Source organism: Pseudomyrmex gracilis, unplaced genomic scaffold, assembly GCF_002006095.1.
Source record: "Pseudomyrmex gracilis isolate BER0280 unplaced genomic scaffold, ASM200609v1 scaffold_211, whole genome shotgun sequence".
Taxonomy (NCBI): domain Eukaryota; kingdom Metazoa; phylum Arthropoda; class Insecta; order Hymenoptera; family Formicidae; genus Pseudomyrmex; species Pseudomyrmex gracilis.
The window spans coordinates 109,119-121,337 of NW_018020795.1; the positions used below are offsets into that span (position 1 = coordinate 109,119).

At 36.4% G+C, this 12,219-nt stretch overlaps 1 protein-coding gene across 1 annotated transcript in view; it reads right to left on the reverse strand.

The window, feature by feature from the left end:
• Positions 1-12,219, reverse strand: part of LOC109858527 (alkaline phosphatase-like) — a 172,988-nt gene that overhangs the window by 24,911 nt on the left and 135,858 nt on the right. Inside the window, exon 7 of the mRNA XM_020435882.1 lies at positions 6,513-6,707. Within this exon, the coding sequence (XP_020291471.1) occupies positions 6,513-6,707 (195 nt within the window). The remainder of the gene's footprint in view (positions 1-6,512; positions 6,708-12,219) is intronic.

Below are 12,219 nucleotides of genomic sequence, written 5' to 3' on the forward strand. Positions count from 1 at the left end.
AAGCCGCGCGTCTATTCTTTTTTTTTTTTTTTTTTTAGAGAGAGAGAATGTTATACATAAAAAGCACATTTCTCTCTAGAAACGTGCAACGCGGCTCACTAATGGATTGTCAGACAAAATTGGATAACACGTAATACTATATATGTTTCGTTTGCTGACACACATCACGTTCGTCGGTAAAAGTGAACCGTTTAAATCGCTCCATTGGTTTAATGGTTTTTTTTTTTTTTTTTTTTTTTTTTTGTATCTATCTCACAAATGAGTAAACGATGTTGTCGCCAGAAGCAACGAGATGGTCATATTTGTGCGAAACAAAACGCACGCCTGTTAAACAACGTTAGCTACATCGCCGTTGATAAGCCGTATCCGAAACAAATCCCAATTATTGTTGCTAGGTAACAAAATGTCTGAACAATCTTGTTTGCAGACTCCGACCGATAGAGTTAACGAGATTGCGGCAGAAACTCCGGGAGTGAAAAGAGGATGAATGTCTGCATCGCCCGATGTGTGATAATTGATCAAATTTTCCAATCGCGACTGATATATGCAATATATTCGTCAATTTGCATATGTAATTGTTCTCATGTATATTATAAATTTGCATTTGTTTCTACAACAAGCGACGTGTGAATATCAATAATATATTCAAATGTGTCCATAAGATCTAATTAATTAAGTTGTTCGTGAATAACGAGGAAGCGCTGTAATGTTACATAAACCGAACTAGTTTATAAATAATAAATTTAATCAGTTTACATATGCGGCAGAAAATTTGAATATTTCGGAAAATTTACAATAGCTCTTGCGAAAATTTCTCGAAGCGAGTTTAGACAAATAATTTCGACAATAAATTAATATTTTTTAATTAAGTGTAAAAATATATATTGTATAAATATGTTTTTTTACAAATATTATAAATATTTGTAAAAATATTTCTACCTCAAGAGAAAGAAGAAACTTCTTATCGGTCACCGCGCGACAGCTCTTGACAAACTTCTCATTGTTCGAACAAAATACGACTCGTTGTTCTCATTTCAAGTTTCCGCAAGTCAACTCTTACCTGAAATACGCTCGGCAGATTATTCGTCGACGCGATTATAATTCTCGGTGCAAATACAGGAACGACTGCATATTCATTTCGGTTTGCCCGGTTGAACCGTGGCGACAATGGACACGAAACACGTTGCGAGAAGAAAAACGTGATCCCTATGTATCGGATGTTCCTTGCGGACCGTGTTTCATGCGGAACGTCAACCGCGTGATTTAGCGCGTACCTGCTTACGTTCGTTACTTTTATTATGCACGAGGTTCTATCCGCACGACCTCGTTTAAAAATTTCAATACGACCGAACAGCAACACGTTTCACGAAGGCGAGGGTAAGAGACAAGCACTTGCGACTATATATCGCCCCTTGTAATTACATTACGATGGAATTAAACTTCAAAACACCGCAAATCTCTTTTTTTAAGTTTGAACTTTAATTAAGTTAAATTTTGCAAGGATTAAAAGAATTTCTTATGTCGCAAAGTGGAAATGCGAGGTGACGAAATTTTTAAATGCTCTATTTCATTCCCGAATACAAAATTACCAGCGGTTTCAATCTCAAAGTGGAATCGCGCAATGTCGAATCTGATTGAAAAACCCCCGATATCGATACGCCGCGAAATTGGGTGACATCGATACGTTGCGTTACCGGATTTTTTTTCCAATTACAAATGCAAACGAAATTTGACGAACCAAAAATTAAAAGCGGCCGACACCGCGTTTTCGGCGCAGCGTGCAAATTGCGAGATTCGTCGGCTCGACTACCGCTATTTATTGATGGCAATCAATATGACCAGAAAAAAAGAAAGAAAGAGAGAGAGAGAGAGAGAGAGAGAGAGAGAGAGAGAGAGAAAGAGGGGGAAAAAGAGCAGAATAGCGCGAAATTTTCCACGAAATCTATCGCGCGAACAATGATCTATATGAAAATTACTTTTCGCGTAATGGAACAATATCATCGCGATCATTCAAACGTTTGGTTTTTTATGTACATAAAAATGACCTGTGTGAGATGCATTTATAGTACAATCTGTATAAAATAAAATACATTTAATATGTTTTTTAGAAATAATAATTTCTGCAGACGGATTTCTAAAATTAATTAATATTAACGAAGTACGCTCTTACATTATTAAAATAGTGACTGTATATATATATATATAACAATGTATACAATAAACTTATAACTAAAAAAAATACTGACCTAAATAAAATTATTTTCAATCTGTGTACATTAATTAAAACATGTAATTGTTTACATTATTTAAAGTACAATACAAAGTATAATGCAAAAAAAAAGCGTTAAAAATTTTTTCAAGTGAAAGAGAAGCCAGAGTTCAATTATATAATTTTTATTTTAATCAATGACGCGCAAAATAACATTGTCAGATTTAATTCCCCGCAGTTCACGCTGCGAGCAAACTGTTTAATTAGCAAAGTTATCTCGTTCGGATTATGTCCCCTATCAAGCATATATATAAATTTCTATTAAATCATGTGGAATGTTATTGATTATAATCATGATGAGGGATTGCATTATTGGATATATTCCGCTCGAGTAAATCGAGTAAATTCATTGCGGAACGATTGGAAAATTTACGAAACGTATAAGCTTTGCGTTGTGTCATCCGGTATTGACTTAAAAATTATTTCACTCGTATAGCCAATATATCTGTATAGTTCATTTCAAGTTCATTTTTGCAATGGGTGTCTAAAATAAAAACAAGCGATGTTTGCGGTTAAAAACCGTATAGCTTTTAATTTGCTGTATATTTGCATATAGTGTTTGATATAACGTTGTGGAGATTAACCAGTGAACACAAAACTTTTCCGAAATAAAATTAAACAGCAAAACAATATATTTGTTATATTTTACATAAAAAAAAAAAATTTATTCACAATTAAAAGGATTAAATTTAAAGGAATTTTAATACCTATCCATATCGAAATTTTACAAAAATATGTAAATACGTGCCAATGAAAGTTGAAAATTAATTGTGAGTGTCGTTATGATCATATTGAACAAAATGTCGTCTTTCCAAAAGTACAAAAAGTAAACAAAAACTTGTATCAACTTTCGAGCAACACATCATAAAACAATACGGTCATCTGATAAAACTCGCAAATTCGTGCGATCCGTCATAGTCCGGCTATGAACGCGATCGGATTAACTTCTCGATGGTGCAACAAGATGACCGACAATCCCACGGAAACGAGATACGAAACGGGTAATAAAATTCGCGACGAATTCGGAAAATCGAGCTTGGCAAAACTTTCTCTCTCTCTCTCTCTCTCTCTCTATTTCCCTTGCGCGGGTTATTTTTTTAACTGGTTGCTATCGGACAAGCGAACGAGCGAACCTCCGCGTCTCCACGTTGCACATACGGTCGGCCGAAAAGCCATCCTTTACGTTTTCCGGCGATTCAATTTAACCGCGACCGGGCGAACGATCGACGGGCGCCCACGAAGTTGTCCAAGTAGATTGGATCTTATTGAATCCAGAACTGTCCTGCCGGAAGAGAGGACGGTCTCCCACCTCCACTTGATGGAGACGAACTTGCGTTCCCATATAAAACAGCGCTCGCTCTCACATCGCTTACTCGGTATTGGATTGCGACAGAGAGAAAGGAAGGGGAGGAAACCATTGCGAATTTCTCAAGTCAACACCTGCTGGCGTCCCCTTGACGGAACGTGAGACAACGGCCGCGTCAAACTAGCTTGCAAAAGATTCGAAACGTGATGGGACCAACGGACCATTTTTGATTGCCGACAATTCGAACATTTCCGTGTCGTTCGCCGCGCGTGCGTTCTCTTCGAGACGATAGCAGTTCGGAAAGAAGGAAACGAGAGATCGAAAGGAGAGAAAGAATGAGGCGTCTCACTCTGCGAAAACGCGATTCGCACGTCGGTGCTCTCGCTCGTCGGAAAAGAGCATGTTTGTCTAAAGCTATATCAGAAGGTTTGCAAACATATCGTGTCAATAGAGCGAAAATGTTGTTAGTTACCAGAGGTACAAAAGTATATTTATATTTTGATGTTTATTTTTAAAAAACTATATTTTAAAATTGATTAAAATTAACTCATTAATAAAAAAAAAATTATAAATACATAGATAAAAAATAAAACCATATATAATTCATTTTGCTACTAATTTATATTTATTTCTTATGAAATAAAATATAGATTAAGGTAAAAGAGAGGTTACTATTTACTTTTTACACAGAAACAATTACTTTACACCGATTCTATGTTAAACAGAATCGATAACAATAGGACTAATTTAAATTTGATCCGAGCATAAGTTTCACCGAAGCTTTTGACGTAAACTGCGTTAAAACGAGATATTTGCCAACTATCTAGTTTTGCATCAGTTTTCAAAAGCTGCGACAATACTACGTACAGCGCGGCGTATACGTAGCACAGAACGCGAATGCAGAAATGTTTCAACTTGACTATCAAAGCAGTTCGCACAGAAAATCTAAAGTGCACGATGTTTTTTTAATAGCCCAATGTGTTTCTGGAAATGCTCCTCTGGGTTCCATAAACCTCTCCCAACTTCTATCTCGAAGCGAAGATACACACTTTTGTATCTCTACATTGAAAAATCCTGATGCTATTATGCGCATGCCATTATTTTACGAGTATCGCATTCTGTATCAAATAAACCGTGACGTGGTCTTTGAATATTACGTGCAATTATATTAAATCGGACCAACTTATTTGTTTGCCGTCATTCTTGTTCTATTTCTCTGACCCACTTTTTCAATTCTCCCCCGGGAAAGCGCGCAATTAACGGCTCCGTACAACTTTTTATCAAATTTCCAGACGTTCCGCGGACAAATTAAATTGGAAAGCGTTTGTATTAACTCGGTAACTCGCTGACAAAAGAAAGCGTCGTGTATAAACTACAATTGTGCCGGTTATATAAGACAACCTTCGGCGTTTTTTATTCGGTTAATTCGCGCGTGTGATCCAATAGTGTTTCCTGCGAGGTTTGTTTTTTTGGGGGGTTTTTGGCAGAAGTCGGTTGCCTCGCGCATCCTTCCTCCCGGATATTGGAAGGCCAGATCCGGGCAACACAATGGAAAGGATGCTTTCTTTCTTTCTTTCTCCGCGGCGAAAAGTTACGGCAGCCGGGAACGTTTCCCGATCGTCGGAATTGCGCGGAGTTTGTTAACCTCCGCCCATCCTTCCTCTCCTGTATTCGCACCTCGACGTATGTATGATTAAAAATCCGCGCGAGGGAAGCAGGTGTAGAAAGAGGAAAGGATCGACAGCTTTATATAAAAACTCGTGACATTACGTCAATCGAAGGAAACAAAATGCGAGACGGGGAACATTACCGATGTGCATTTATTTCCACCTGTTACTTATAATTGCTGACGGTTATACGTATATCGTAAAAACGTGAAAGTATGAAATAATATTATAATATTATTATTACATCGGATTTGTGAATAACAAAAATATATCTGAAAACGATAATTCAATAGATAACATGAATAGATGACATGAGAGAGACAAAGATAGACGTGTGTATGTCTCTCTGGCGCTTCTGTTAAAATTGCACTAATCCCTAATTTTCTAAAATCTTCTCTTACAAACTGCAAAATCCCTTTTTGAAACACTCAAAATATTTTTTTTTGTTTATATTTCTAGAAATAAAAAGTACAGCCTTCTTCTAGATTTACACTGCCAATTTTGTATATGAGATTAAAATGTGAACTATGTCGTGATAGTCAAGAAACTTTTTTTTGTTTTTCTTGAGTGTTTTTGAATTTTTTACTTCTTTAACATATTTTCTTTTATTCTGGAGAAGCGTTTTTCATCCCGATCAATGAGTGCAAAATGAGAATGGAAAAGTAAGAAATGTCGGTTAAACGGGACGGTTCAGCATTCTCTTAATCAATGAAATATATTCAAATCAACAATCACTTCGTGACTAATTATAAGACAATTAAAAATTGCTCATTAGTACTGTTTCAACTACGTAACTTAATGTGACACGCTTAATATAAAATTTAGTTAAATTATTAAAAGTAAATTATTAAAATTAATTAGCACGTTGAATGCCGAACCAATTTTACATGACTTGCCCAAGGCGCCGAAAGGAATTGTTTGCAATGCTTAATCGGCATCGCCGATGACCTCCGCGGCATTCAACGTGTTAATTATTAAAAGTGTGCACTGTCACAAGTCAAACATCTCGTTTTTTTTATATTTAAATCTTAGATATTATAGCGTGCTATTACTCTACTTATTTGACTGCGTTCGAGACTTGTAATACTTGACACAAATCACGGTAACAAATTCGATTATTGTTTGACAAAGAAAAAGAACGTTTCGTTAGCTCTTTATTTCCACTTACTTACTCGTGCACATCCGTTCTAACAAGTGGAAATATTCCATTTATCGCCGACCAATCTGAAGATATAACGTACTCAGAGCGAAAACACATTGGATGGCTCACCAAATATGGGATTCCCGCGAAGCGTTGCCAATCCGCCGAGGGTTAATACGTGCGAGTGATCTGCCGTTACCACAAGGAGCGTTTCCGTGAGATCGACCTCCTTCATAACTGCCTGCACGGCTTCCTCGAGCGCCAGGGTCTCATCCAGCGCGCGATAAGCGTTGTTATAATGGTGAGCGTGGTCGATTCTTCCACCTGGAATGAAACGCCAACAGATCCCGCTTGTGAGAAGCTCATGAGATGTCATTTATTAAAGTTATCTTCGACTACTTCATAAGGCAATGGCTTCGCGTTTCCTATCCTATCTTAAGACTTTTCATATAATTCTTTACAGCCGCTATTGCCGTTATTGATGTCTCTTTTCTTGCGTTGTGTATCAGAAACTTCGTGAAAAGACTTATACTTTTATTATTCTCTTTAAGAATAGTGAAACTGGCGAAGTAACTTTTGCATTCTGGAAATATCTAAACGTACTTTTGAATTTTACCAGTTTTGTGCGCGCGCGCGCGCGTGTGTGTGTGTGTGTGTTAATAGCGTGAACAATAAATAACTAAAACCAAACTTTTATACGTGAGACTCTTTATCCTAAGTTGTACAGTCTGTCAAAGAAGAATGTGATTTCATGTTTTTAGTAAAATTTATTATATAAAATTAAAATAAATAAAATACACGCATTTTTATTCTACTCGATTGTGTGTGTGTGAAACTAAAAATGTTTTCATATTAATAATGTGTTCAGTCGTCATCGATGTCAAGCAATTTTTTATTGACAACGGTGCCGACTGAACACATTAATATTAAAGTAATGAAATTTTTATTCCGAGCAGAATCGAGCAGAATGGATGTGTGTATAGTTATAAATATAATAATAAAATATAAATTTTCTATAAATTATACTGGTCACGTTCTTCTTTGACAGACTGTATATATATCTCTCTACGCTATATTTTATACACATATTTATTTATCCATCGAGAAAAACTATGTTCAAGTTTTTTGTTTGCTTTGTGTTTGCGTAGTGGTGTTTGTCAATTGTGAACCTCATTAATAGTTCTCAATTGGATTTTAATCAGTAATGTCAATCACGAACGAGATTGCCCGCGTAGTTACAGTCTGCATGAGAGCAACGGTTTCCGTTATCGCATTAACAAAGTTGCACGAATGGACTTAACCTGATCACCGTGATAACTCCATCGTAACAAAATGACGTGCACGCAAGTGTCTTCCGTTACGGCGATGATTAAAAATTCTAACAAATAAATTCTTGACCAAAACAAAAATGCAATGCTATACTACAAACACATGATGGAGTTTACAATATTAATAAGTTATTCACGTATCTAGACCATGTGCGTAAAACAGAAACTTAAAATCACATTTTAATTTAATTTTTCTTTCGACCGTTAAAATTCGCAGATTTAAACTCATTAAGTAATTAGCAGTTTATTAAACATTGATGAAGTTTAAAAATCTCATTTGTTTTAATTTATTCGACTCTATACACATACGTGTACCGAGATGAACTTACGTAACCGAACATGTTCATTGATACATTATTTAACGGAAAAATTTAATTTAATGGAAAAATTCCGCGTTTAAACCATTTTTAATAAAATTTCAGAAAAAAATAACCCAGAGAAAGCGACCTAACAAAACTAAAAACGAGATAACACCGGAATTATTACGCCGCAGCCACTATTGATAATCGCTTATCAACGACGGAGTTATGTACATAAACGTAGATTTGACCGGCTGTATATTCCAATTCACACAAATGCGGCGTTCAGCGCACCGGATGTATACGTATGTACTGCTTGCGTGGTTTGTCAACCATTATATGGAACGTAATTCCTTCCATTTGTCCCGTACATATCAGATAAATCAAATTATTGATGTCATCATTGGGTTTGCCACTTCAAAACTCCATTATAATACGTAACTTTCATAATTAACGTAATTACGAGACTTAGTAAGGTGTGATAGAATTATTATATAAATAAGTAATGTGCTCACAGTTTTCGCTATCACAAAAGTAGCTTTTAAGATGAAAAAAATTTAAATCCAAATTTTTACACGAAACTATATCTTGTTCCTAAAATGTACACAATCCAACGCGCACATAATTTGTCGTAAATACAAAAAGTTGGATTAAATTGTTTTCGTGATACTTCGTCACACATGTGTTTTACACGACGGCGTCGATGAAATATCGCGAAATGCAAGAAGGAGCAGTCGCGCGCGCTTGCAGTTTAACCGGCACGTCATCGATTTTACAATATCATTAGATAGGAGTGTGCCGATAAAAGCGGCTATAAAAGAATCGATGTGTCACAAGTATATCGTTCAATTGCCGATGCTTAAGAACTGCATCGCTTGCACGTCTCGGCACACATCGATCCTCTCGTTGCACGCGTGTCGTTTACGTGCAATGCGGAGGTGGGAGGGCGAGGGAGAGGAAACTCGCTCGATCGAAGCCCAGCCCTGGCTTTATCCAATTGCTTGTGTGCAACACAGGATCGAGGATGAGAGCCGTGGCTTTAGATATCATCGCGAAGGGTTCTGCAACAGCCCGAGCGCTACAGTACAGTACAGTAAACGTAACTGTTGCATTTAACTCTCTCTCTCTCTGCCTCCATCTGGATTTCATTCAAATCTCTACTCTTGGAAGTGTAGTGCATAATAAATTCTTATGCGCTTAGAGAGATATTTTGCTTCGTGAGGCATTAAAAATACTGCATACATATGCTAAATGCTGTATGCAAGAAATGCAGTTTGTCGAAGTACCGTAAGCGCATAGACGAAACCGGCAATAGAGAAGAGTTGTAAAATTTTTTAAATTCTACAACGCGCGTGTTGTTTTTTTTTGTTTAGAAAAATAAATCAAGCTCGAGGAAAAATATCACAACTTCGAAATAATTTTTATTCTAATTGTTTTTGTTCCAATTGTTTTGCCCAGCGTCAATTTTATTATTTGAATTTTCAAATTGCGATAGTAAAATCGACTATTTTTTTTGTTTTTTTTTTTTGTTTTTTTTGTTTTTTTTTTTGACAAATATAGTTACAGACGCAACAAAATTCGATTCGCGTCGTCACTTACGTCAACATTTTGCTAAATTGTTCTCTAAGGAATAAAAAGTATACTTTTGAACATACGGTACCGTTCTCTTTTGCCGCGTGTCATAAATAGCGAAGTATCTTCGACACGATCAAAGGAATTGAAAACAGCTGTATACGAGCACCAGTTTTCTCGATTGTGTGCGCGTGTGTGTATCGCAAATTGTTGCCTTTGCAGGATCGTCGTGACAAACAACGGAGTCATAAAATGAAAAATATCGAAATGTCACTGGGGAAATAAACCGGTAAACATCGCCGAAAAAACAAAGCAGACACACCGATCTGTGACCTGCAACGTGATAGAATGCAGTTCTCTGTTAGCGTTTGCGAAAGCGCGATTAAAGCGCAAACAATCGATAACGCGAAATTTCAACGCTGCCAGAACAAAGCGAAACGATCTTAATTTTACTTTTATCGTCACGTTGTACATACACTCGAAATAGGCGTCATTAACGCGAGAGAAACGACCGAGAAACATTGAGAATACGACACGGAAGTATTTCAAAGTGTCCGTCGGTGTACGCGCATAGCCAACTTTATCCACTTTGTTTCGTTTTCGGTCACAGTGTTATTTTGTGTGTTATCTTGCGAAGTAAATAGGCTGAGTTATGTGCGCGTGCGTCTTGTACATAAACCGTCTCAAGAAATGAGATCTTTCAAGAGAACGAATTTCTTAACGGAATTATAAGACTGTACCGCGAGATAGAAAAGTAAGCAATGTAGAAAACCGTAGCGTATTTCCATTCCAAGTTTGCAATCAATTATTCTTAGTATTGCAATTGCACTGTAAAGGTTCAGGTTGTTGTTTTTCTGGTATTCCTATCTCTTCGCGTTACATACAAGATCTGTAAAAGCTGGAACTAGTCGAATACCGCAATTCGATACGATGCAACACTATCTTAGTGATGACAGTTGGCGAACAGTCCACAAGCATCACACGGCATTTCGATTATTACGACCGAGATCTTCCCTGTCTGTGGCTGAGCTAGTTTCTCATAATGGATAGTTAGTTCGTAACAGGATATAGAGAACCTAACGTCACACCAAAAGGATAATACGAATACGTTAACGTCGGACTAGAATTTCCATTTCTATGTCAAATAGACTTGTTTAAATAAATAAATATGTTACAAAATATACAATATGTTTTGTAATGTACGCGTATAACAAAACACAATGCGCGGATGATTGAGTCGAAAAAAAAGTTGAAACGATAAAAGAACAAATGTAACGCGAGTTCCATTCGAATAGTTTTAGAGTCTTTCGTGTTTAACGTTAAAGATTATTGTCTATTCAATACGGTAAAGTTACAGTAGCATTTATACTGCTGAGCGACAACCGGAAAGCGAAAACCAATGTTTTGTTCAGTCCGTAGTGCATTACCTATATTATAGAATATTATTTCTACTTAAACAAATAGAGAATTTACATCATAAAGCATTTAAATGTCTTTATGTAACCTACTTTTGGACATAAGAGAAAAAATAATGTCAAACAGAGAAAAAAAAGCAGGGAACACCGGATATATTTAAGAAATTAAAGAATCGGATGAACCGGCCCAGTGGTCTCGCGCCCTGAATGCCAGAGGCTGTGAGCGCGTGGAGATGTTCAACACCTTAGGATTTTTTCCGAACCGGTCTCCTTTCAATCGAATTGATCGATCTGCGAAAGGCGAACTGAATCGCGGATTTCCAATAATTAATTTGAGTGAAATCTCGAAGATTAATCTTCGTCCCAAAAACGGGGGCAATCACGTCACGTCGAGCGCAAGCTGACACAGCTGACACAGCCGATGATCGGGATGCGCCCATTGTGAAAGACGGTCGTGCCCGATCATCAGCGGTATCTGTCACGATTTTGTCTCTTCGAGAAATCACCAGTAACTAAGAGAAAGATCAGACGTTCGGGTCGCAGATTTGCCTCAAATTTTGTACGTTGATAGAAAGAGAGAGCACCTCTCAAGCATTCGCGAAAAAATCCATCCCAAACTTTATAGAGTATCTGATATATTTTTGTTTATTATAGAGTAATAATATAAACATGTATTTATAGCTCAACTTTTATTAGCTATTAAAATAATACCAAAAAATATGTCCCCATGTGTGAATATAACGATAAATAAAATATAATAATATTTTAAATAAAAATATGTATATACGGTAAATATGAAATGGATTTTCTCGCAAATGCTTGAGAGATGCACTTTGCTACTCGAGCATGAAGTTTGTGTTGGCGGTCTTCTACCAACGTGTAAAATTTGAAGCAAATCGGTGACCCGAACTTCTGACTTTTCCCTCGTAAAAAAGACGGTCTCGTGGAATAATAACATACATACGTGCACTTCTTAGTGTTTGGGAAAAACAAGCTTACTTACTTAGGTTGCTCTTTATGTAATAACAGAAATACGTCTTTCCATAGTTTAATGTAAGAATATACTTTCGTATATACAGGATGTCTTACTTTAAAATATTATAATTTATTTTCTTCAAGACTGCATTTAAAATAATGTAAATAAAACAAAAAACACTCATTTAAAGAATTTTAGATGTAATATATTGTTATGTAGTCATATTTTTCTCATTCAGTTTCCTAT